The sequence below is a fragment of the Odontesthes bonariensis genome, chromosome 7, assembly GCF_027942865.1.
Source record: "Odontesthes bonariensis isolate fOdoBon6 chromosome 7, fOdoBon6.hap1, whole genome shotgun sequence".
In the NCBI taxonomy this organism is placed as follows: domain Eukaryota; kingdom Metazoa; phylum Chordata; class Actinopteri; order Atheriniformes; family Atherinopsidae; genus Odontesthes; species Odontesthes bonariensis.
The window spans coordinates 9,579,101-9,606,676 of NC_134512.1; the positions used below are offsets into that span (position 1 = coordinate 9,579,101).

At 39.4% G+C, this 27,576-nt stretch overlaps 2 protein-coding genes across 2 annotated transcripts; both read left to right on the plus strand.

Moving 5' to 3' along the window:
• Nucleotides 1-253: 253 nt before the first annotated feature.
• On the plus strand, nucleotides 254-7,489 carry LOC142384568 (putative polypeptide N-acetylgalactosaminyltransferase 8). Its single transcript, XM_075470868.1, has 11 exons — nucleotides 254-368; nucleotides 2,636-2,885; nucleotides 2,961-3,127; nucleotides 3,303-3,486; nucleotides 3,596-3,793; nucleotides 4,847-4,961; nucleotides 5,050-5,235; nucleotides 6,541-6,678; nucleotides 6,897-6,992; nucleotides 7,081-7,248; nucleotides 7,355-7,489. Exons 1-11 carry the CDS (start codon nucleotides 254-256, stop codon nucleotides 7,487-7,489), a joined length of 1,752 nt encoding a protein of 583 aa, XP_075326983.1.
• A 2,641-nt stretch (nucleotides 7,490-10,130) lies between these two features.
• LOC142383712 (putative polypeptide N-acetylgalactosaminyltransferase 8) lies at nucleotides 10,131-20,607 on the plus strand. Its single transcript, XM_075469371.1, has 11 exons — nucleotides 10,131-10,482; nucleotides 11,082-11,415; nucleotides 11,613-11,779; nucleotides 14,334-14,520; nucleotides 15,580-15,777; nucleotides 17,146-17,260; nucleotides 17,971-18,156; nucleotides 18,339-18,476; nucleotides 18,620-18,712; nucleotides 18,818-18,988; nucleotides 19,150-20,607. The coding sequence occupies exons 1-11, from the start codon at nucleotides 10,305-10,307 to the stop codon at nucleotides 19,267-19,269; spliced, it is 1,887 nt and encodes a 628-aa protein (XP_075325486.1). The 5' UTR covers nucleotides 10,131-10,304; the 3' UTR covers nucleotides 19,270-20,607.
• The last annotated feature ends 6,969 nt before the right edge of the window (nucleotides 20,608-27,576 follow it).

A 27,576-nucleotide genomic window follows, 5' to 3' on the forward strand; every position in this document is an offset into this window, starting at 1 on the left:
TACTGAAATGTACTCGTTGAATGGCATTAAATGAAACAGCTAAGTCAAAGTGCACATGGCAGGAAATGTTATCTTTAAGATAAGACTTGCTTTATGATCTAACCTAACCTTCAAAGCTTGCTCATGTTGAAGAGTTGCTGTAATGGCGCAGAAAACAAAATGACATTGTCTTGACCCTTTAGGAGAAACCATAATGAAGGCATATATTCGAGTTGGAATTACTGGAGCCTTTTTACTCTCAATGTACATAATCATGTCCACGATTGCAAGTTGGAGAGTAGCTGTGACTCCTTTACCAGAAAAAGTCACTGATCAAGAAGTTGTGAGTAGAAAACTGGACAGGATTGAACTAAAACTAAACAAACTGGGTGAGTAGCAATTCCAAAGCAACCTTTAAATGATGCAAAGGTGTATTTCTAGTGTTTGCAAATTATTTAGATTAATGTATGCAATTCTTTTAAAGTACAATTTGCTGTATATGGAACATTGAATTAAGCTGAACAAGTATTTAATGAAAACTGCTTGTAAAAAGACTTAAAGATTAAGGATTGTTTAGTTTTTTCATTTTTGATCCAATTTCACAAATTTTACATTGAGCTAAGTCACAGCTGAACATGTTTTATGTATCTCAGACTTGACATTTTAGTTTCTTCATATTATTATTATGTCTTAAGAATAATAGCAACAAAGAAAATGAACAACCCGTGGTAAACCAAGGCTGCACATTGTTGTGGTGGTTAGCAATGTCGCCTCACAGTTCCTGGTTAGAATCCCGACTAGGACCTTTCTGTGTGGAGTCTGCATGTTCTCCCCAAGCATGTATGGGTTCTCTACGGGTACTCCAGCTCTCACTGTCCAAAAACATGCATGTTAGGTTAACTGGTGATACAAATTTGACCCTGAGAGTGAGCGTGAGTGTGCATTGTTGTTTGTCTCTGTGTGGCCCAGTGATGGACTGGCAACCCGTCCAGGGTGTGCCTTGCCACTCGCCAATGGAATGGGACACTGGGATAGGTTCCAGTCATGACCCTGAATTGCATTAAGCGTGTACAGAAAAAGAATGGATGGATGGATGAATCATTTCCTCCTACAATTAAAAAGAACTACTGCATGTTGTTACAGTGCACAGTGAAAATGAGTACACCCCTGTTGAAAAGTAACATTTTGAACAATATTTTAATACACACACAAGTTATTCCCAAAACGTGCATAGAGTAAGTTTAATACAACATCTGTTCAGCTTACAACAGAAAAGAAAGGTCAATAATATAACTTAAATGACATATTTGTCCATTTTTGTGAAATTATGCTGGTGCAAAAGTGAGTACACCCCTATGTTAAACTCCCTGAGAATGGGCCGTGTTGGCCCGAAATGTCATGAAATGAAAAGGCATTAAAAGGGAGGTCATCGTTGTGCGTTTCATCCTTGCCTTACATTGAAATTTTACATTTTGAGTCTGCACCAGGCTAAAAGAGACGTGTGTGAGATTTGACTGAAATCCTATGGAGAGTATCATGATCTGCTTCAGTAGTCACAGTACATGTTGACAAGCATGTTTCTTTTGGTGAAATTCAGCTTCCTACTGTTGATGGCATCCATACAGCCCCAAACCATGTCACTCCCACTACTATGCTTGACTTTAAGCATGGGGCACTTTTCTTTGTACAAATCACTTTTTACCACCACACATGCTTGACACCATCGAAAGCAAATTTGTTTATCATTGTCTCATCAGAGACAAACAAATTAAGGATATGGATTGCTGGAACCATGTCCTGTGATCTGATGACACCAAGATGAACAAATTTGCTTCGATGGTGTCAAGCATGTGTGGTGGTAAAAAGTGATTTGTACAAAGAAAAGTGCCCCATGCTTAAAGTCAAGCATAGTAGTGGGAGTGACATGGTTTGGGGCTGTATGGATGCCATCAACAGTAGGAAGCTGAATTTCACCAAAAGAAACATGCTTGTCAACATGTACTGTGACTACTGAAGCAGATCATGATACTCTCCATAGGATTTCAGTCAAATCTCACACACGTCTCTTTTAGCCTGGTGCAGACTCAAAATGTAAAATTTCAATGTAAGGCAAGGATGAAACGCACAACAATGACCTCCCTTTTAATGCCTTTTCATTTCATGACATTTCGGGCCAACACGGCCCATTCTCAGGGAGTTTAACATAGGGGTGTACTCACTTTTGCACCAGCATAATTTCACAAAAATGGACAAATATGTCATTTAAGTTATATTATTGACCTTCCTTTTCTGTTGTAAGCTGAACAGATGTTGTATTAAACTTACTCTATGCACGTTTTGGGAATAACTTGTGTGTGTATTAAAATATTGTTCAAAATGTTACTTTTCAACAGGGGTGTACTCATTTTCACTTTGCACTGTATATTATTATGATGTTAAGCTTATTTTAACTGATCATACACTCCACACTCCAAGTTGTCAGTTGTACCACTGAATACACACAAAAGCAAAAATTAAAAAATCAATGGGAGCTTAGGTTTGGTTTGACAAAAAAAAAGAACAATTTTAAGCCATTTTGCAAATCTTGATTTACACCTTTTCTGAGTGATAACAAAACCCACTAACACTTGTTTTCATTTTCACACCTCAACAAAAGCAAAGCTTCTAGAAGAATCCAATCAGAAGAATTTCACCAAAAAACTATTTCCAGCTGTGGAGCAAGAAAAATGGAAAAACGTGGTGCCAAAGTTATACCCAAACTCCTTCCTGTTTACAAAGTGGGGCGACGGACTGTCAGCAGAGGAACAGAAAGAGGCCCAAGGTCTTTTTAAGATTTATGGATACAATGCCTTCCTGAGTAACCAGCTTCCACTTGACAGGAAGCTTCCAGACACGAGAGACCCCAGGTAAATTTGGTTGAAGATAGTAAACAACAACGATTTAACTTATTGAAGCATTACAGATCATCTCACACTCTTTAGATGTCTGGGGAAGAATTACTCCAAAGATCTGCCCAACATCAGTGTGGTGCTGATTTACATAAATGAGGCTCTTTCTATCATTAAGAGGGCAATACGCAGCATCATCACCAACACTCCCAAGCACCTGCTGAAGGAGATCATTCTGGTGGATGATTATAGCACTTACAGTAAGTTCAACTATGACCTCATAATATAGCATAATGATGTTTAAAATGAAGTGAGTATTCAGGTCTACATCAGCATCGTCCTTCACCCACCAGCTTTACCCATAAGAGTTTGTGTAATTTATTATATATTGTATCGTACTATATTTGTAAATCTGATCGAGGATTTCATTTTCAGACGATCTCGGAGAACGTTTACAAGACTATATAGATCAGATTCACAAAGACATGCCTGGGCTCATAAAAAAAGTGCGGCATAAGCAGCAAATGGGATTATCCCAGTCCCGGATCTCGGGTTGGAAGCACGCCACAGCTGATGTCGTGGCCATTTTAGATGCTCACATTGAAACCACACAGGGATGGTAAGTACAAAACAGTCTGTTACCAATTACTTGTGTTCCTGTTGAGAAGTGATTCATTTCTCCTTCTTCTTCAGCCTAATATACCATTTCATTTATCACATCCCTTCAGGGCAGAGCCTTTGCTTGCCAGGATCAAAGCTGACAGGACTGTATTGGTTTCTCCCGTGTTTGACAAGATCCATTTTGATGATCTACAAGTGGAGAAATATATCCCATTTTCTCATGGCTTTGACTGGGCTTTGTGGTGCATGTATGAGTCTTTTAGCCCAAACTGGTTAAAGATGGAGGATGAATCGCAGCCTGGGAAGTATGTAACATAAAAATAAAAAATCTAAAAAATGACCAGATCATCTTGAACTGGATTACATCAAATCAACACAAAAGCTTTTTGTAGCTCGTTATAGACATCCCAATTCCAGAGAAGTTGGAAATTCTCTAAAAATGCTACAGAAACTTAAATCTTTTAACCTTTATTTAACAGACACAAGTAGAAAGGAAATGATTTTCAGTGTTTCACTAACCAATTTCCTTGTATTCAGAAAATATAGAAAAATATAGAATTTTATACCAGCAACACACTCAGAAAAAGAGGCAAAAAGACAAAGGTTTTATAGAAAATGCAACACTGTTCTGGAAGATTGCACAAATCAGTTGTTGACAGGTGAGGGTGTCAGGATTAGGTATAGAAAACGATCTACCACCAAGAAAATGCAATCCTTCCATGCAAGGATGGGTTGTGGGTCATCACTTTGTGTCAAACTCCACCAGAGAGTTTCAGAAAGATTCAGGAAACCACAGTGCGTAAAGACCAAGGACGGAAACCACTGTTGGTTGAAGGTGACCTTTGAGTCCTTAGGTGAAATTGTCATGCCTCTGGGATCAAAATGGGCTCATGGGCTTGGGAGTACCTTGGAAAATCATTTATCATTCAACACACGCTACTGCATCCAGAAATATGTGTACTTCTGTCTGTTAATTAAAGGTTCGAATCTAAATTACAGACTTCAGGTGTTGTTCCATTTTAGAAAACTTTTCTGAAAATAGTTTGTATTTTTATTATGAAAAAAAATGAAATATTTCAAATTCTAATGTTTCAATTGATTGCTCTTTAAAAAATGCTTATAGTTTTGTTTCTATAGCTGTCAGTTTCTAAATGTTTTAATTTAAACATAGACTGCCATATTGTACTTGTTTGAAGTAGAAGTTTTTTTGTTTCTTTTTTCAGTAAAACTTAAAATACTATGTGTTTCACAATATTACAGATAATATAAGTAGGTAAGTACCTAAAAATTGTGCAACATAATGTGAGCGGTACAAATGGTAGCACAATGTTAGTGACTGCAATGTCTGTTTCGCACAGGAGTCCCTCTGTTATGGGAATCTTTGCAGCAGACAGAGCTTTTCTTGGAGAAATTGGTGGGCTTGATGGTGGAATGACAGTTTATGGAGGAGAAAATGTTGAACTTGGGATTCGTGTGAGTAGCTGCAATTGTTAATGGCGGGATAAAATTAAAAAAAAAAAAAAAAACATAACTCCTGATGATCTGTGTCATTACTGCTCAGGCATGGCTGTGTGGAGGCAGTGTAGAGGTTGTACCTTGCTCCAGGATAGCTCACATTGAGAGGGCGCATAAACCATATGCACCAGATCTCCAACCTTTCATGAAGAGAAATGCCTTGAGGGTTGCAGAAATTTGGTTCGATGAATACAAGAAAAATGTATTTGTTGCTTGGGACATTCCTCTTAAGGTTGGTACCATACTTTATATTCTTAGATCATAATTCTAGTATATGTTGAACTACATTTTATTTTATAGAGCAACTTAGTCTATCAAACCATTGGTAAAGTTAAACGTGTCCTGGTTAATACTGCATCATCACAATTGTAAGTAAGTAACTTTATTTTTGTCCCAACTTGGGCAATTGTTTTGCAGCAGTAGTACACACGCATACACTCACATACTTCCACAAGACACTATAAAACTTGTAAAAGATAAAAATAATAATAATAATAATAATAATAATAATAATAATAATAATAATAATAATATTGAATAAATACATTTTTTGGGTTGGGGGGGTTGCACAGTGTAAGATTTAAAGATAAAAATGCTATGAGATCATCACAATTGTCTATTTGTGTATAATGTAAAACATCACAGAGTTCAGTGGAACTGGAACTTGTTGTCACAGACCTCAGTTTAATGGCACTGCCAAAATAGTAAAGTTAGTTTAGTTTGAAGTTGAAGTTTTACATTCCATGTCACTTCAGTATCACCATGAGTCTAAACCATTCACACAAATGACAATTTAAAATTAATTGAAATTATTTTATTTGTTTCTCTTTATATTCTTTTATGTATTTTAATGCTTCTTCCACTCCCTGCTGCAATGCTTTTATTTTATGTAAAGCACTTTGAATTGTTTGTACATGAAATGTGCTATATAAATAAATTTGATTTGATTTGAATATGGCAATAATCCAGTGGTAAAAAGCTGTTGACTGCCATAGAAGTTGTTACTGCTTGACACCAAACAATAATCCATTGATCTGATGTGAACCATATGCTCTTTGTATCTTTAACACCTTCTTTTTTCAGCAAAATGGGGCTTAAGAAACATATTTTGGCATTTTCCTTTTACTCCTGTGTAACATTTTGACATGTCGCAATAAGAAAATTCAGGCTGAAATAATTAAATGAGTGTATTCAGTTGCTTCTATCAATTTTTCTGATATTGAGCACAGACTCATAGAAGGTAGATGAAGTCGCAGAGTCAAAAGTAGGATCAGTGGAGAAGGTACTTTAAATCTGCATTGTTTCAAGGGATAAACAGTAGAGTATAGTTGCTCGAAAAATTGTTGCTGATTCCAACCTCCAGTTTTTTTTTTCCTCAGAAAATTGGATTTAGTAACTTATAATTCACACGAGTAACAGTAAAAGCCATCGTTAGACTCTGCATTCATTTACAAACATTTAGAATCGATTTTTTTTAGTTTTACCATGTAAATGAGTGCAGGTTCATGCACCCTTTGATGTGAAATTATATACACAGGACCATGGAATAGACATTGGTGATGTGTCCGAGAGGAAAAAACTCAAAGAAAAGCTGAGATGTAAGCCTTTCAAGTGGTACCTGGACAATGTCTATACAAGTCTGGAGACATGGGATAACATCTTGGGTTATGGTGTGGTAAGGCTGATTTTCAGTTGCTACTTTGCTAACAATGTGAGTCTGAAATAATTACACATTGAGTTCAGTGGGTGAAATCTATGTTGATGTCACTTTTAAAGCCCTGAAAATGCCAGCATGCGTAAAGTCTGACTGAACATTAATTGTCAGAGGATGTAGTAAACAATGCTTGATCACATGATTAAATGCAGTGCAAATAAAGAACTCTAACATCACAGCTGCGGAACACCTTTTTCAAGAGGTACTGTGTGGACCAAGGAGTCCTTCCAGGAAACATCCCCGAGTTATATGAGTGCCATTTCCAACAACCACAGGTGGTGTGAAAAATAATAATGATTAAAGCAAAAAAAAGAGGAATTTGAATGATAAATACTAAATCATAACATCCTTTTTTTCCATCAGCACTGCTATTACACCACAGACAGTGAAATCATCATTGGGGGACTCAAATCTCACAAATATAATGGTAACCGTTGCCTGGTGGATCCAGGCTCTGGAGGCATTCCTACGCTGCAGGAGTGTACAATGGCCAAGCTAAATCAATTACACATGCACTGGGACTTCAAACAGGTAAGTCTTTAGCTGGTAACAAGACAACAAAGTCAGAGAAGTGCTGATGAATGCCTAAATTCTGCACATGGTACCATCTCAAAATGTCTCTGTCAAACCTTTGCAGGGCCAAGCCATCCGAAACAAAGCAACAAACCAATGCCTTGAGGTCGTCTTGGGAGAAACATCTTCCTATCAGCTCATCATTCAGCATTGCACTGGGCAGAGCTGGAGTATTGAGCATCTTATCACAAGCTTCTAGTTCAGTTCTCTCACACACACACACACACACACACACACACACATATATATATATATATATATATATATGCAGCATGCAACTCCCCTGGAATAAGATCCACAGTCACATCACCATCCGATTTTTAAAGACCATTTAATAGTTCTCAAGAAGTAGTGTGACTGATAACTCATGAGAGTTTTTTGCTTGTTTAAGTGTTTTTTTTCTTTTACAACCATTAAAGTTTTTTTTATTCCACTGTGATGTTGTGCAACATTTTGAAAGATGATGTTCTTGCAGTTACCAAATGGGCACAATTATTCTGTGATTCAAGGTCCTCTGGATATGTCATCTCTTTTTGAATGACTTGAATGACTAACAGCCACACTTTACATCAACAAAAAACATCCCCATACAAGCATGCAGGGAGACTGGAATAAGACTGTTTGATTCACGTTATCATCTTTCTAAAGAAGTAGTGTGACAATGTAAAGTAAAAGTCCCAAAGTATTAGGAGCTAGATATAGTAAAGTTGAACCACTACTTTTATCCCACTGAAGGATCTTGTGAAAATTACTTGACTATATCAACACTATACAGCTACTTGGCATGCATTTATTTTATGTACAGTGGAACCGGGTAAATATGAGGGATTGTTGGATGATTAATGGAAGAGTAAAAAAGTAAAACTGTTCAAATCAGTTTGATAGATTTTGGTCCAAAGTGTGATAACTGAGACATTATATACTTCTAACATTTAAAATAAAAGAGTCATATATAAGAGCTTTAAAGGGATTTGGATGGATGGATACTTTATTAATCCCGTGGGAAATTTAAGGATCCAGTAGCTTATACAGAATACGAATCAGAATACAAAAAACAACACAAGTGCAACACAACACACAACCACAGACAACACAGCATACTAACATCACAGATCACAGTTCACATACACAAAACAGGGAATGAACAAAAACTCTACCAGAGGAGGAGTGGGATGCTTATGTTGAATGTGCGGATAGTGCAAAAACAGAAACAAAGTGTGTCTGTGATAAAGTGTGAGCAGTGCAAATGGGAGAGTGCAATTACGATAGTCTGTGCAAATGGCTAAAATAGCAGGTAGAGGAGGGTGTGTTGTTTGATTCACACAGTGAAGTCCATCTCGCTTCTCCTCTCCTTGCGTGTGGCATTGAACAGCTGAATGGCCCTGGGGACAAAGGACTTCCTCAGCCTGTCTGATGAGCATGCCAGTGACCGGAGTCTGTTGCTGAAAATACTCCTCTGACTGTCCAAAGTTTTGTGCAGTGGGTGGTGAACATTGTCCAGGATGGTCAGCAGCCTGCTCAGTGTCCTTCTCTCCGCCACTGTGATGAGGCTGTCCAGCTCAGTGCCTGCGACAGCTCCTGCCTTTCTCACCAGCCTGTCCAGTCGCCCCGCGTCCCTCTTTTTTATGCTGCCTCCCCAGCACACCACAGCGTAAAAGAGGACACTAGCAACAACAGACTGGTAGAACATGCACAGCAGTTTGTTGCAGACATTGAAGGACCTCAACCTCCTCAGGAAGTAGAGCCGGCTCTGACCCTTCTTATAGATAGCGTCTGTGTTGGTTGACCAGTCCAGTTTATTGTCGAAGTGAACTCCTAAGTACTTGTAGGTGTTGACCACCTCCACACTGACCCCCTCGATGAGGACTGGTGACAGAGGAGGCTGAGACCTCCTGAAATCATCCACCATCTCTTTGGTTTTGGTGGTGTTCAGTTGGAGGTGGTTGTGTCTGCACCACTTCACAAAGTCATCCACCAGGCTCCTGTACTCATCCTCCTGCCCCTCCCTGATACACCCCACAATAGCAGTGTCATCAGAAAACTTCTGGATGTGGCATGACTCTGTATTGTAGGAGAAGTCTGATGTGTACAGGGTGAACAGGACTGGTGAGAGCACAGTCCCCTGTGGAGCGCCAGTGCTGCAGACCACAGTGTCAGAGAGGCAGTCTTTTAACCTGACAAACTGTGGTCTCTCTGTCAAGTAGTCCGTAATCCAGGATACCAGGTGGGCATTCACACCCATCTGCTCGAGCTTGTCTCTCAGTCTGAGGGGCTGGATGGTGTTAAAGGCACTGGAGAAATCACAGAACATGATTCTCACAGCACCCTTCCCCTTGTCCAGATGAGAGTGTGCTCTGTGCAGAAGGTAGAAAGATTAAAATCACCATTTGGTTGAGCTGTTTAGAATCACCCTACAGTCAGCTGTCAAATAATTGTAGTGGATTAGAATGCCCAACATTTCCCTCTGATAGAGAGTGGAGTGGGTGCTCTAAGTGGATATGAGGAGGACATATGAAAGCCTTTTCACGCCTCAGAGCCATCAGATAAAACGGTAACCTGATGCTCAGAGATAGAGCTACAGCCGTTTGTGTTAAGATGTAAAGATTAACAGCATCACTGACTGTGACTGCTGTAAGGAGAAACAGCCTCACTGATTAAGAGTTTTCACTGTGTTGTTTGTGTCACAGCTCTACCGAAAAAAATGATCATCTGAAGATCAGACCGAGCTCGTTAGACTCACCTTTTGCGTGTGCGGGTGCAGAGCAGCACGTACGCGACCACGCCTCAGCGTCAGGCTGTTAATTATGTTTTGTGTCAATAAACTTCACTTCTGTGAGCACGGTCACTATTTGGAACAACACATAGCACACTCGGATGTCTGTTACACCGCGATGTCTCATATTTTTTGATAGCCTGTGTGGTTGGGCCTGTCGGTCTAGTTAGTTATCAGTGTGGCAGAAGGAGTTTCAGCTTTTTTTTTCTCTCAGCTTGGCATCAGTCGGTAAATCACCATCATGAGACCAATGTCTTTCAAGCGGCCATTCCTCGTTTTGGGATGTATTGCGCTCATTTTATACATGGGCATGTTTCTGAAGAATGGATTTGAGCAAAGAGTTGGGACGGATAAAGAGCCAGATTCATCTCGTCAGGTCAGGAGTTTTTCTGACCTGGAGGAAAGCATCGGTAATCTCCGTGAGTTGAGTCCTTTTTTTAAAATATATTTTTCCCCATCGGTTTTAGAGGCTACAACAAATGATGAATTCGCAAATGGAAATGAAATTGGGTTCAATTTTTTGAACAAGTTCTCAGATAGTTAGAGGGATATGTGGAAGGATAAAATGCCAGATCACTTCAAGGAGTTTTATATATATTTTTTTATCAGATTCATGTTGAAGACTAAGTAATAAAGGTAGAATATTTGTGTAGAAAAGTGTCTTTGTCATTTGGGCCCTTTGATGGGGTTTCCTAGAATTAAATGAATGGTGTCTCATGGAGCACAAAGTTTGCAGTGCATTAATGAGAGGATGGGCAAACCTTGAACAGAAGTAAAAGTTATTTAATTACGGTTTGTTTAAATTTTTATTTACTGAACCCTTCTTCACATTTTTGTCAATGTTATGCTTTTCTTTTAAGTACTTCAAGGAAAAAGTTCTGTCTAAGAACTATTACATATGACTGTAAATTATATATGTTAATGTAAATGTTATTCTCTTTGTGTGTACTGTAATAGTTTTGTTTCCAACTTGTGCTGTTTTCTTATTGTAATTCCCTGATCTCTCACATTTCTAAAGAGAAAGTCCTCAGAGCTTTTGAGCAGAAGCAGGATGTTATGCAGAGAATACTCGAAGAGGACAGAGAGAGACAGAAAAAAGTGGCAGTGGTCCTTCAGCAGGCAATCGAAGGGAAGCCAGTGGTGAAAGAGCACCCAGATGTAAAGATACAGCCCCAAAAGGAAAAGTTCAGCAAACTGTTCCCTAAATCTTATCTATTTAAGAACTGGGGTGAAAATCTGTCTGAGGAAGATCAAAGAGAGGCACAGAGTCTGTATGAGAAGTATGGATACAACGTTTTTCTCAGTGATCGCCTTCCTCTTGATCGTGCCCTTCCAGAAACAAGGCCTCCAGGGTAAAACTTCTTTTCTTGGTCATTCCACCTCATACCCCATATTAAGAATAAAGAAATTCACCTGTTAAGCTCCTGATAATTCACTCAATGCTGAATGCATTCACCTTTCTGTTTGCATAGTTTGTGCGAGCAGTTGTTTAAACTTTTTTATACAATAGACTGCAGACTTAATTAAATCTCTTTGTCCATCTGAAAAGGTGTTTAAAAAAAAGTTATCCAAAAGAACTGCCAAGTCTTGGAGTGGTGCTGATCTACCTGAATGAAGCCTCGTCTATCATCAAAAGAGCCCTGCGCAGCATCATTGACCGCACCCCTAAAAACGTGTTGAAGGAGATAATAATGGTGGACGACAACAGCTCAAATGGTGGGTTTCTTACAGAAGAATTGTGAAAACACGTGTGAAGCAAAAGGCCATTGTTTATTATTTGCAGATTACTATGAGGCAAGGTAGGTTGTTAGAACACACGTTTGCCTGTGTGAAGTCCTCTGACACTAATTTTCCTCACTAAACTTTCTTCAGATGCAGTCACAGTGAAATAGCTTTTTAAAGAAGATTGAAAGAAGATGTGGGGGGCTTTTGGCCCACTTTTCTTTACAATCAGGTCTGCACTTTGACTGGGCCATTTTAATACCTTGATTTTTATTTTACAATAGAATGGCAAAAAAAATTTGTTTTGGTTTTAATTTCTTTAAACAGTTTTTTGAATGTGCAAAGTACATGTAGACATGGTTTTAACTTGTAGGGTGAAAAGAAAGGGACTGTTTTGTGTTTGAGCGGACTGTGGCTGCATTCAGGTAAACATTGTTAGAGATGAAAGAGGAGGAGAGTTTTTTGTAACAGAGAAGACGATCACCAGTGAGACTGTTTCTATCATAAAATATTTACATTTTTCACAAGTATTTTTTAAAGAGTCTTAAAAGCATGTTTGTGATTAGACAAGTTGTTATGTCACAGATATCAACATGGTTTCAATTTACTTTGCATTCTGCTCTAATGGTAACTTGATATATGAGGCCCATTTCCCCTTATCAGAATGTGACATATTATGAAATAAATCCCTTGCACTTTGGTCCATAGGTTTTAAAATATCACATTCAGTGGGCAGTTCAGATGTCCAAGTCACACTCCCAGATCAGAGTAGAATGATCCAGCTTCCTCTTATTTATTTTCACCCAAATTCAAGTTCAGCAGTGAGTGATCCGTACAAATAAAATCAAATGTATTGATATACAAGAGATTATTTTTTACAATGGCGTTTGGTGATTAGCTTTTGAAGTATCATCTAGGTGAAGTGGAGAAAAAAAAAAGAATAGGATAGGATCCCCTGGGGGTCTAGAATCTATCTTGAGACTCGGGACCTTACAATCACTGACCAAGTTCGTAACCTCGGAGTGTTGATAGACTCAGATCTGACTTTCAGCAGCCACATCAAAGCTGTCACCAAGGCAGCTTTTTACCATCTCAGAAATATCAACAGAATTAAAGGTTTCCTCTCCCAAAAAGACCAGGAGAAACTCATCCATGCATTCATCTCCAGTAGACTCGATTACTGTAATGCTCTTTTAACTGGACTTCCCAAAAAGAGCATTAAACATCTGCAGCTCATCCAGAACACTGCTGCTAGAGTTTTAACCCGGACTAAGAGAACTGAACACATCACACCAGTTTTAAAATCTTTACACTGGCTTCCAGTCAGTCACAGAATAGATTTTAAAAGCCTGCTGATGGTTTACAAATCCCAGAACGGTTTAGGCCCAAAATACATCTGTGATATGTTCAGAGAATATAAACTCAGCAGAGCTCTTAGATCCAAGGACTCAGGTCAGCTGGTCCAGTCCAGAGTCCAGACTAAACATGGAGAAGCAGCATTTAGCTGTTATGCTGCAAACAAGTGGAACAAACTGCCAGTGGAGATTAAACTTTCACCAAATGTAGACATTTTTAAATCCAGGTTAAAAACATTTCTTTTCTCATGTGTCTATGCATGAAATATCTTTTAACTTATCTAGACTGTTGCCTGATTTTAAATTCATTTAAATGATTTTATTTGTTTCTCTTTATATTATTTTATGTATTTTTAATGCTTCTTGCACTCCCTGCTGCAATGCTTTTATTTTATGTAAAGCACTTTGAACTGTTTGTACATGAAATGTGCTATACAAATAAATTTGATTTGATTTGATTTAGAAGTGGTGTATGATCAGAGTTAGAAGGTGGCAGAAACTTCTGATGAGGCTTCTTGGGAAACAAGTTCAGGTTTTTGAAGAGGGGTTGTGTGACGTACTTCTGAATAGTTACTACCTTGGCTACAATAGACAATAGTCAGAGCACTGTCTGTTTGGAGCAATTGGAATAAATTCTCATGGGGGAGCCAAGGTCTACTAAGGTCTACTAAACATCTACTAAGAGCAGGGATAAGAGAAGCTGTGTTCAGCTGTGACTCACAGTTCCACTAGTCTCGTCCCAAAACAACAACTGTGAGACAGTAAAAGGCAGTAAAAAATCTTATTAAATATTTGCTGTAGGAACGCCGAGGAGGACAGCTGTAATGCCTGATCAGCGGCACGACAGGTAAGGCAGGGACACGGAGCAGTTACAATTTGTGACAAAGTAAACAACAACCGCTGCTAGATTTCAAGGTTGGAGTAGTTGGAAAACATATGCTCTTCCTTTGTCACTGATATTAGTAGCTGTTAGAGAATCCTCCCTTCCTCTCCAAACAGAGAGTGTGATATATACTGCAGATAAGGTACCAATTACTCATAAATAGGTCACATAATCCTCACTTCAAAAAACCCAAACTGTCCCTTTAAGACCTCTTAATGAAATGTCTCTCTTTTGTTAACATGTGAAATAAGGGCATTATATGTCTGCTTTAGAATATTTTGCATGGCCATTTTTATTTTTTTCATTTCAGAGGATCTAAAGGGGGACCTTGACGTGTATGTGAAGTCTCTGGAGCAGCAAAACCCAAATCTCCGTATTACAAGAGTGAGGCACACTAAGCAACAAGGTCTTTCTTATGCCAGAGCATCTGGGTGGAGGGCTGCTACCGCCGACGTGGTGGCTATCCTGGATGCACACATTGAAGTCCATGAGATGTGGTAGGAATGTGGCAAGAAAATTTAATTCTAGTGTTATTTTATCTAAATTTTGTTTCAGTCATGCGAACTTTTAATCCGAAATAGGCTTCAGTCAGTTTTTTTTTTTCAAATTAAACATTGTATTTAAGTTCCTTTAAAAACTTTTGATCAGAACTACATCTACTGAGTTCTAAAGTTACACTTTGGGAATTATCCTTACTTCTTACAAATACAAAATAGTTTGTACTTGTAAGGCGTGAATTGGTTTCAGGATAATTACGCTGAAAGGAATGATCTCTCTGTGGCTGCACCCTGTTTTACAGACTATTGCACACAAACATGCTACTGCTCAGTAAGCTACTGTCTGATCCAAGAACAACCACAGTCTGATACAATGGCCACTGAAAAGCTTGTTGCAGTAAGCACCCTGCGCACGAGCACCGTGTCTGTGGTGTTGATGAGGGTGCTGTTAAGACGGGCAACCTTTCAATCACAGACTCATTTCTAAAGCAGAATCAAAAAGTGCAGCAGTGTTGCAAGCTGGTTTTGCAATGGTGCATGAGCAACAAAAAAGCATAAATAAATGAGTTACACCTCCACATGACTGTTGAACATTTATAGTCTGATGCTTCCTTCATCCTTTAAATGCCATAAGCATTTTAATGGGGGTTGATCAAATATGAAAGCAAGTACAAAACATTATGTAAGCATTGAAAACAAGTTTGGTGTGTTCTGCTGTTGCCACATCATAGGAAAAAAATCTGGTTCTGTCACTGATCTTAAAAATATGATAGCTACTATTCATTTTATTTCAACTGAATTTGCAGGTGAATCAATCTGAATGTAGTGAATGGTTGTAAAGGAAAAAAGCGAAGATTTAGAATAAGGTTTATTACATTACATATGAGTGCGGTGCGGTTGTCAGTGTTATGTTGTGTGTGAGTTTATATGTATTGATTTTATTATGTAAAGCACTTTACGCTGCTTTTGTATGAAAAGTGCTATATGAATAAAGTTTGATTTGATTTGATTTGATTGTTGTGTAAACCATACCTCCTCTCCTTTTCTCTCCTAATGCAGGGCGGAACCTTTGCTGACACAGATCAAAGCTGACCGAACAGTGGTGGTTTCTCCTGTGTTTGACAGAGTTAACTTTGATGATCTCAAGGTTATCGAGTACTCACCATCAGCACATGCCTTCGACTGGGCTTTGTGGTGCATGTATGAGGGGTTTTCACCCGAGTACTACAAACTTAACGACAACTCGTTGCCTGGGAAGTAAGTAAAAGTGAAACTGGTCAGGCTTGTTTTTATTTATAAGTTTTCATATTTTATTATGTTTCAAACTCATCTTGAAATAGATTAACCAAATTTTTTCAAATTGTTTTACACATAATACCAAACAATGACAAAGGAAAAGCGGTTTATTGGGTTTTTACTTTAATTTGTTAAAACTTAAAGACAGAAGGAAACCATTCAAGTATTAAGACTTATTTTCTTACTTGGTTGCAAGAGCTTTATTTAGAATTATTGCCAAACAGTTCAATCATCATTTTATCAGGGTATTTTTGTAGCTTGGCAACATCTGAGCTTATAATGTTGAGCACAGCATCGGCAGGTAACACAGATGAAACCTCTCTGTCTGCAATCTTTGTCTGCCACTTATAGTCTGAAGGCCTGGAAGAGAGGTGTTAGAATATATTCCGCATTTATGTCTCAGTCTCAATATTCTCAGTATTGAATATCTGATAATCCCACGGTGTCCTGATCAGAAATCCAGGGGGTCCTTTTTCATCTGTCAATGACCTCACATTTCCTATAATGATCCATGAAAGAGATGGTTTGGACTTCCTCACTCACTCCGTTGTATTCCTTCTCTGCACCCTAAATGTCTCCTCTTGAACTCATCCAGATTTGGGATCTTACTCCAGATAATGCTCTGGTTTTAGAAAGACCAGTTAGCGGCTCCAACATGCAATTGTCTTTCCTACTTTCATTCTTACATATCAATATGGATGTAAAAAACAAATAGAAATAGAAGTGTTAAAATTACCAACTGAAACCATTCCAGCAGCACAGCATCCAAACCCATTCATCCATTTCCTATACCCGCTTAATCCAATTCACGATCGAGGAGGGGTTCTGTCCCAGTTGCCATTGGGGGAAGAGGACATGTAAGCACACTTTGAAAAATCTCTCAAAAATCGATGTTTTTACTAAAAAAAGCTCAGTAGAAAATTTAAAGACGATACAAAGACACAATATGTCCAAAACTGCTGCAGCAAGCTGCCTCTAGTGCAGTGCCATTCTGGATAATCGCTGTCAAAAAGTAAATGTATACAAATGTCAATAGAACATTTCTGCTTTTTCATGCCCAATTACCAAATAATTAAAAAACTTTTCCATTGTAGTGACTTCTTTTGTTTAGGAAAAGAAGATGATTGAATACATCATGAGTCTGAAAAATAACCAACTTTTAATGAATTAATAAAAACTTGAAAGGATATGAAAACTGAACTGTACATCTCTAGAACAAGCAGAGGCTTAGAGCCTCATTAATTGTGTCTTTGATATTCATGATAACATAAATGTATATACTCCAGAACAAACTTAAGCAGCAGTAACAGTTGTCTTCCTTCTTCCCAGGAGTCCATCTGTCATGGGGATCTTTGTAGCTGATAGAGTGTTTCTTGGAGAAATCGGTGTCCTTGATGAAGGAATGCAAGTATATGGTGGAGAAAATGTGGAGCTGGGAATACGTGTAAGTATATACCACGCCAAATCCAACACTTTATTGCACGGTGTCTGGCCAAATTGGAGCAAGAGGCAGTACTTGTTTTGGTTTCAGAAGAATTACCCCAATACTTTGTAAAAAGAACAGAACTGTTATCCTCCCAAAAAAAGAGGGACACAATGATTCCTGCTGTGATAGCTTTGTCTTATTATTAAAGTGTAAGTATTAAAGCGTCTCTGGAGAATTTTGCTACTTTTTGATGTTTGGCTGTTGTGAGATGTAATGCCATAGACAAAAAAATTTTGCCCTCTGACCCCTGCACATGCACTAGAATTTGTTATCACGGTGGCTGACAAAGATGCCCTCAGATGCCACCAAAAATGTCAAGTGACAATATAGGGCATCTAACAAGAAAACACATTGCACATTTTTATATGCTATAATGAATAAACACACTCAAAAAGACCAAGCTAACAAAATTTTAAAAAGGAATGTTCTAGTTTATCGGTTATACACTTTGTTTTTTAATTTTTTTTGAAGGATTTGAATGTGGTCTCTGTTTCAATAATTTTATTATAGGAATCAACCAAAGCTTCAATATCCTCTGATTGACAGTGTACACAGAGCTTGTGCTTAACATATCTCAAAAGTAAAGTATAGGGGGAAATAAATTATGCAAATAAGAGCTGAAAGACTTTAACATAGAATAATAATATCATTCATTTTTGTTTGTGTAGGTGTGGACATGTGGAGGTAGCGTTGAAGTAGTTCCATGCTCCAAGATTGCCCACATTGAGAGAGCCCACAAGCCCTACCTGCCGGACTTGAGCCCTGCCATGAAGAGAAATGCCCTGAGGGTCGCAGCAGTCTGGATGGATGAATACAAACACAATATCAACTTGGCATGGAACTTACCATTTGAGGTATTAAAAAAAGAAGTTGAGAAGTACACCATCGGCAGTTAATGCTTCTGCACGTCTGAAAGCTTCACGATCACAGATTTAGTGTTAATCATTCTTGTTTGTAATTGTTTCTTAGAATTGAAATCTGTCTTTGGTTTCAATATATCAAACAAATCAGGCCGTATTCTTTGTCCGTTGTTCAGAATCATGGAATTGACATCGGGGATATCTCTGAGAGGAAGAAACTCAGAGAAAAGTTGAAATGTAAACCTTTCAAATGGTACCTGGAAAACGTGTATCCTAAATTGGATCCCTGGGATGACCTGCTCGCCTATGGAGGAGTAAGTTTATTTATTTATTAATTTTTGCTGTTTAGTTTATGTGCCAGTAGGATTTTTGCAGGATACATACATTACCTCATGAGTATTTGTGTTTTCGTAACACATCCATATGTTGTTGTTTTTGTTTTTTCCCTTACTGACAGATGAAGAATCTTGATGCTGATATGTGCTTAGACCAAGGTCCAGTACCGGGTCACACACCGATCGCCTACAATTGCCACTATTATGGATCTCAAGTAAGTGAAGCAGCTAGTGGTTGTTGAGACTGATGAATATAGTCCGTCATCGTTGCTTGACTTAAAGGTCCAGTCATCTCTCTTATGTTTCTCTCTTTATTCAAGTTTGTATATTACCGTGCAACTGGTGAAATGTACATCGGCGGCATCAAGTCCCACAAGTACAATGACAACCGTTGTTTAACTGAGATTGGCGAAAAAGGAAATAAGCCTGGCCTGTACAACTGTAAAGAGGCTATGCAGAAAGGAATGGGAATATACTGGGATTTCACTCAGGTACTTATCTTGATAAGCTAATGTTAAAACAGAAATAAAGATCTATAAATCTAACGTAAAAAGAAATGAACTATGGATGAAATAGTGCTGTGTCTCACTGTTTGGATGTTCACATAATTTAAGATATTGACTTAATTGTTGACACTCTTAAACTCTTCCAGGATAAAGAACTGAAGAACAGACAGACAAAGAGATGCCTGGAAATTGAAAAGGTTCAACTTCTCATAAGAGAATGCACAGGCCAAAGATGGGAAATCCAAAACATCATCAAAGCCTTTTAAACTCTGAGTGTTTGACGCTCAAGAAGTGTACTTCTCTGCTCATGGCACAGTGGATTAAAAATAATCTGATTGATTTATTTTGTAATTCTACCAAGTGGATGTTTAGGTTATGAGAGATTTTGTTTAATTTTTATTGTTGTGCCTTTTTGAATGTACTGAATTGTCTGTTATTTAAAAGGAACGATTAAATAATCGTGCGCGGCGTGAGAGGTCGGATGGGTTAGAGGCTCCTACGTGCTGCGAGTAAAAACGTCCAAATTAACCTTCTACAAACATACAAAGTTTAGGTTTATCATCTAAAGACTGACTCTGATACATAACTGGGTATCTCTGTGCTAAAAACGCATAATTAAACTTAAAATCAGCGACGAGGCTGGCGTGGGTGCATGAACACTCGAGGAGGAAGTAAAATGCCGACTACCAACGCCAGGTTCGATGACTTGGAAATCAAGCTCGACCGAATTATGGAAATGCACGCCAACAAGCTCGATCAAATTATGGAGATGCACGCCAATACAAACAAGTTAATTACATCTGTGATGACTCGTATGGATTCGACTGATAAGAAAATCAAGGTGATTACGGGCGACGTGCATGAACAAGCCACCTAACTTGAGGAACAGCAAACTTTGATTGAGGGATATGGAGTAAAATAGATGTCAAAATGTTTGTGTGCATAAACTAGAAATGCATGCATATGTTTTGATGTTTGTGTGTGTTACGGTCCCTGACCTCCAGAGGGGGAGCTCTCTTCATGAGACATCCTTCTTACCTCTCCCTGTGTTTCAGGCCTACCTTCCTGCCACAGGTGATTGGTATTACAGCTCGTCAGCAGCTCCATAAAGAGCTTCACTCAACATGTGCCAAGGGCCCTTCCCTTTTCCTCTGGGCCTTGATCTGGTGTTTGTGTTTGTGTTTGTGTTTGTGTTTGTGTTTGTGTTTGTGTTTGTGTTTGTGTTTGTGTTTGTGTTTGTGTTTGTGTTTGTGTTTGTGCTTGGGTATTGTGTTTTGAGAAGGTGTACAGTGTTGGTATTTACTTTAGGTCACTGACAACTAATTTTGTGTTTTGTTTTCACAGTGGAAGCTGGTAGGGGTTCTCTGCCTTTATTTTTGTTCTCACTCTTTTCTCCTGTTTTTGGTCAGGCAGGGAGTTTAGCCCTTGTAATTTTAAGTTGACTCTTAGCCAGAGATCTTTTCTTTTCATAATTAGAGGGGGTGTTTTGTTTGTTGTTTTGGCCTCGGAGACCCTGAAGAGTAAGAGCTTCACTGTGGTTTTGGATGATCTTTTGTTATGTTACCTTTTAACAATTGTAAAATAAATTATACTTTTTCTATGGATATCAACTGACTGAGGTATTACTTATTTTGTTTGTGTTACACCCAGTGCCATGACTTATCATAATTAAGAGGGTTGTAACATAAGTGGGGGCTCGCCCAGGATATTATTTTTGAGCATGGCACAGTTTAAAGTGGAGGAGTTTGTAAGTAATCCTTCCTTGCGACAGTTTGATGTCTGTAGAAAGGATGATTTATGTTTAATTGCCTCATATTATGACATCTCAGTGTCTAAATCTCTGCTAAAAAGTGAATTAAAATCCCTTGTCTTGAATAGCTTGGTCGAAAAAGGAGTGTTGTCACTGGAAGTGGATAAAGAGGATGCCACCTCATCTTTTGAAGCTGCTGATCAGCCTGCAGTTTGTGCTGATGACAGAATGGGGACACCTGCTGCAGCTGCAAAACCAGAGGGAGGTAAACCACCACAGTCTCTCCCACGGTTTGAGCCTTTTTCTATCGAGTCTGCAGGCCCTAGTGGTGGAGCTCGTTTAAAGGTACGTCTGGCTCGACTTGAACTGGAAGCCAGAGAGAGGGAACGTAAGGATGAACTTGAGTTCAAACTTAAATGTCGACAGATTGAAGCTGAAACCGCCATTAGAATGCGTCAGCTGGAGTTGCAGTCTGAAAAACTGACCACTGACTCACCTACTCTAACTTTTGCTGGAGATAATCTCAGCAATTTGTCAGCTAAACCTCCTTCACCTAGACCTTCCACATTTGACATAAGTAAAAACATCACTCTAGTTCCACCATTCAGAGAGACTGAAGTGGAGGCATATTTTAATGCTTTTGAGCGGATTGCTATTGCCTTGCACTGGCCTACAGAGGTTTGGTCTCTTTTACTGCAATGCAAACTGATTGGTAAAGCACAGGATGTGTGTGCAGCGCTAACTATTGAAGACAGTCTTGTGTATGACAAAGTTAAAGCTGCTATACTCAGGGCATACGAGTTGGTGCCTGAGGCTTACAGGCAGCGTTTCAGAGCTTTACGAAAAAACACTGGACAAACATTTGTTGAATTTGCAAGGGAAAAATCAATGTTGTTTAACAGATGGTGTCAAGCAACTAAGGCTACTGACTTCACTTCAATACGTGAGTTGGTATTGTTGGAGGAGTTTAAAAATTGTCTTCCAGATCGTACAGTTTTGTACCTGAATGAGCAGAAGGTTGCTACCCTACAGGAAGCAGCTGTTCTGGCAGAAGAGTTTGCGCTTACTCACAAAAGTGTTTTTGTGAGCAACTCTGGACAATTTTTTTCGGGATAAACCATGGAAAGAGACTAAGCCACAGTCTTGGATCAAGAGTACCTCAAGATCGGAGAGACAATGCTTTTATTGTCACAAAGTGGGTCACATTGTCTCTGACTGTTTGGCTCTAAAACATAAACAGTCATCTCAACCACCAAAACCAGCTAAAGGAGTTGGTTTAGTCAAGACTCTAAGTTCCTCTTCACCGCTATTAAACCTGAGGGAACCTGATGAATGTTTCAAGCCATTCATTTTTCATGGTTTTGTCTCCCTAACAGGACTACCTGAGGATGAGAAACCAGTAAGAATACTGCGGGACACAGGGGGTTCCCAATCCTTCATTCTTTCCAATCTACTGCCATTCAATGAGGATACATCCTGCAATGCAAGTACCATAGTACAAGGAATTGGGATGGCCTATGTACCTGCACCATTATATCATGTGCACATAAAGTCCAAGTTGGCCTCTGGATTTTTCAAAGTTGCGGTGAGAAACTCATTCCCTGTGCAGGGGGTTGAATTTATCATGGGAAATGATCTTGCTGGGGATAAGGTACTTCCTATTCCTGAAGTGGTGGATAAACCAAATTTTATGATGGCAGAAGAGGAAATGTTGAAATCCCACCCTGATTTGTTTGCTGTCAGTGTCCTTACCAGGTCTCAAGCCCAAAAGCTGGAGGAAGTGAACTTGTCTGAATCTGTTCTTGGATCTGTGTTGAAGGAGGACAAGCTACTAACAGCTGAACCTTCAAAACCAGCACCCATCGAGGAAGACTTGGTTCCAATGTCAGAGGGGTTTCTCCCTCTGTCATTGTCACGTGAGTGTCTGAGCCAAACTCAAAAAAGTGATGAAACACTCACTAAATGCTTTGAAGGTGTAGGTGATGCACCAGATGGAAACAAAGCCCATAAGTTCTATGTTGAAGATGGGTTACTCATGAGGAAATGGATCTCAAGGCCTGCTTTGCAACAGGAGGGTATTGAGGAAGATTGGGGGGTGGTACATCAAATAGTTATTCCTAAAGGTTACCGTGAGCAAATACTGCAGCTGGCACATGAACACCCATGGTCGGGTCATTTAGGAATTACTAAAACCTATGACCGCATTCTGCAGCATTTCTTTTGGCCAGGGCTGAAGAAAGATGTTGCCAGGTTCTGTAGAACATGTAAAGTTTGCCAAATTGTTGGAAAACCTAACCAGAGAGTGCCACCTGTTCCACTTAAGCCCATTCCTGCAGTTGGTGAACCTTTTGAACATGTTTTGGTAGACTGTGTGGGTCCTCTGCCCAAAACAAAAACTGGTAATCAGTTTCTCTTAACAGTAATGTGTGCTGCTACTCGTTTTCCTGAAGCCATACCACTCAGGAAAATTACAGCACCCACTATAACTAAGGCTCTACTCAAGTTTTTCTCAACTTTTGGTCTACCTAAAGTTATACAGACTGATCAAGGCAGTAATTTTCAGTCCAAACTTTTCAAGCAAACTTTCCTGTCTTTTGGTGTTAAACATATTCCTTCTAGTCCTTATCACCCTCAGTCACAAGGCGCACTTGAGAGATGGCACCAGACTATTAAGTCCATGATGCGAAAGTATTGTCTTGAGACGGGGAAAAACTGGGATGAAGGACTTCCTTTCTTGCTGTTTGCAGCCCGAGAAGCAAAGCAGGAATCTCTTGGTTTCAGTCCTGCTGAATTAGTTTTTGGACATGAAGTGAGGGGACCACTGAAAGTGCTGAAAGAACAATTCCTGTCAGCTGGCACACAGCCACACTCAAATGTGCTTGAATTTGTTGCACAGTGTCAGGAACGTCTATACCATGCTTGTTCAATAGCCAGAAAGTCTTTGTCAACTGTCCAAGGAAAAATGAAATGTCTGTATGATAGAAAAACGGTACAACGTTCTTTCCAGCCCGGTGACAAAGTACTCATGCTGGTTCCCACAGCTGGTCCGTCTCTTTCAGCTCAATTTACGGGGCCCTATGTAGTGAAAAACAAAGTAAATGATACAAACTACATCGCTCACACTCCTGATAGGAGGCGACAAACACGTTTGTGTCATATCAACATGTTGAAGCTTTTTCATTCCAGAGAAGATGACCCCAAAGACTTGTGTTGTGAGGTGATACCACAACCGGCGTCAGTCTCTCTTGTGTCTGGACCTACCAACAATGATGGTTTGAAAAAGTGTGAAGATCCCTGTGGTAGGCTTTCAAACTCTGTAATTCTTGATGCCTTAGATGCATACCTGTCATATCTTCCCAGAGACGAGAAGGACGATGTGAAAAGCCTGATCCTGGCTTATCCTAACCTATTTGGAGATGTCCCTTCTAGGACTACAGTTCTGGAGCATGATGTGGATGTGGGGAATGCATCCCCTATTAAACAACACGCCTACCGCTGTCCTCCAGCCAAGAGGGAGATCATGAAAGAGGAGGCTCAGTACCTACTGGACAATGGGTTAGCTGTACCAAGTCGAAGCTCCTGGAGTTCTCCGTGTCTTCTTACACCAAAGTCTGATGGTTCTCCACGTTTCTGTACAGACTTTAGGAGAGTAAATGCAGTCACAGTCCCTGACTCATATCCATTGCCTCGCATGGACGACTGCATAGACAGCATTGGCACAGCTAGCTATATAACAAAGCTAGATCTACTGAAAGGATACTGGCAAGTTCCTTTACTACCAAAGCTTCTGATATTTCAGCTTTTGTGACACCAGACCATTTCCTACAATATACAGTAATGCCATTTGGCATGTGTAATGCTCCGGCTACTTTTCAGCGACTGACTTCTGTGTTAAGAGATATTAAGAATTGTAATGTCTATCTGGATGACATTGTGGTCTATTCATCATCCTGGGTTGATCATCTTAACACTCTGAAAGTGGTGTTTGCTCATTTAGCCCAAGCTTCTCTCACCTTAAACCTGGCTAAATGTGAGTTTGCCAAGGCAGTTGTGACGTACCTCGGAAAGGAAGTGGGTCATGGCCAGGTACGTCCAGTGAATGCAAAGGTGGAAGCTGTCCTGAACTACCCAGTCCCCACCACAAGACGTGAGCTCCGGCGATTTTTGGGTTTGGTTGGCTACTATAGGTGTTTTTGCAGAAATTTTTCTACAGTAGTAGCTTCCTTAACTAAACTGTGTAGTCCTAAGGAACCATTCATGTGGACGACTGAATGTCAACATGCATTCGAGTGTGCAAAGTCTCTTCTCTGCAGCGCTCCTGTACTGGCAGCCCCAGATTTCAACAAGGCCTTCAAACTGGAGGTGGATGCAAGCGCGGCAGGAATGGGAGCTGTGCTTCTACAGGATGAAGACGGTGTTAGTCACCCAGTTTCCTACTTCTCAGCTAAGTTTAAACACCATCAGCTACACTATTCCACAATTGAAAAGGAAACCTTAGCCATGCTCCTTGCATTGCAACATTTTGAAGTTTACATCGGTTCCACTACAAATCCTGTTACAATCTACACTGATCATAACCCTCTTGTATTCCTGAACCGCATGTATAACCACAACCAGCGGCTGATGCGCTGGGCTTTACTTGCCCAGGAATATAATTTGGACATAAGGCATTAGAAAGGAACTGAAAATGTTATAGCTGATGTTCTTTCCAGAGTGTGGTGTTAATCCCATTGTGTAGTTCGCTTAGTGAAGGTGTTGTGTTTTTTACACTATGTAAAATTTTATGGGGGAGGGTGTTACGGTCCCTGACCTCCAGAGGGGGAGCTCTCTTCATGAGACATCCTTCTTACCTCTCCCTGTGTTTCAGGCCTACCTTCCTGCCACAGGTGATTGGTATTACAGCTCGTCAGCAGCTCCATAAAGAGCTTCACTCAACATGTGCCAAGGGCCCTTCCCTTTTCCTCTGGGCCTTGATCTGGTGTTTGTGTTTGCTTGTGCTTGGGTTTTGTGTTTTGAGAAGGTGTACAGTGTTGGTATTTACTTTAGGTCACTGACAACTAATTTTGTGTTTTGTTTTCACAGTGGAAGCTGGTAGGGGTTCTCTGCCTTTATTTTTGTTCTCACTCTTTTCTCCTGTTTTTGGTCAGGCAGGGAGTTTAGCCCTTGTAATTTTAAGTTGACTCTTAGCCAGAGATCTTTTCTTTTCATAATTAGAGGGGGTGTTTTGTTTGTTGTTTTGGCCTCGGAGACCCTGAAGAGTAAGAGCTTCACTGTGGTTTTGGATGATCTTTTGTTATGTTACCTTTTAACAATTGTAAAATAAATTATACTTTTTCTATGGATATCAACTGACTGAGGTATTACTTATTTTGTTTGTTACACCCAGTGCCATGACTTATCATAATTAAGAGGGTTGTAACAGTGTGCAATATATAGAAATGTGTGCATAAACTAGAAATGCATGCATATGTTTTGATGTTCGTGTGCATAAACTAGAAATGCATGCATAAATGAGTCCAATAGTTTTGACATCAAGAATTCCGAGTTACGAATGCAAGTTTTTTTTAAACTTTATTAGTAATTCAACAAAATAACAGTTTACAAATGTGAGCATAACGCCAAAAAGAAGATAGCCAGGGGGAGCATAGGAATAATAATAAAAAGAAGATGACCTTCATGATGCACTTACAACAAGAAAGCTAATGAACACAAGGACATGTGTGCCAAGGAATCTCTTGTAACAAAAAATAAAATTAAAAAAATTAGGAATTATGACAATAGTTCGTCCAAAATCCCAAGTTGGGAACAGGCCCATATAGTTGTTTTTGCTTTTTTATTAAAAACAACTTTATGGGCCTGTTCCCAACTTGGGATTTTGGACGAACTGTTGTCATAATTCCTAATTTTTTTTGTTTTATTTCATTTTTATTTTTATTTTTTTGTTACAAGAGATTCCTTGGCACACATGTCTTTGTGTTCATTAGCTTTCTTGTTGTAAGTGTATCATGAAGGTCATCTTCTTTTTATTATTCCTATGCTCCCCCTGGCTATCTTCTTTTTGAGGTTATGCTCACATTTGTAAACTGTTATGTTGAATTACTAATAAAATTTGAAAATAAAAAATTTTTAAAAAAAAAAACTTGCATGCCGTAACTCGTAATTCTTGATGTCAAAACTTTTGGACTCATTTATGCATGCATTTCTAAATATGCACACGAACATCAAAACATATGCATGCATTTCTAGTTTATGCACACGAACATTTTTGACAGCTATTTTACTCCATAGAGGAACTGCAGAAAAACCTCAGTCAAGCAATGGAGTACATCGATCAGCTTGAAAATCGACAGTGGGAGAAAAACCTGAAGATCCTAAATGTTCCAGAGCATTTGGAAAACGGGAAGGATATGATCTCATTCGTGGTTAAACCGCTTGAGACGAAGTGGGGAATAATGCTAGCCTGGAAAACCAGCGCCAACTGCTGGACGGCAAAATGTTTTGCCTGCGGTTGGGTCTGGCCTCGATCCACTTGTCATTTTGAAAATACTGCCCTGAATCTGGCAGATGGCAACTAAACCAATCACAACGCAGAGATGTGTTTTGAATCAACGCGGGCGGGCCAGAGGGTTCTGGTGCGGGGTTTTGAGGGAGTGACGACAGAGCAGTGCGACGTTGGGCAGTGGAAGCGAACATAGACAAGCGAAAGCACAACAAGAAAGATGGCGGCGGCAATGGAACAGTGCTCGTTTGATTCAGCCTTGGCACACAGCCATTATAACGAACAGCCTTGCCACTCTGTATTAAGCCCCATTGTACCGGCTTT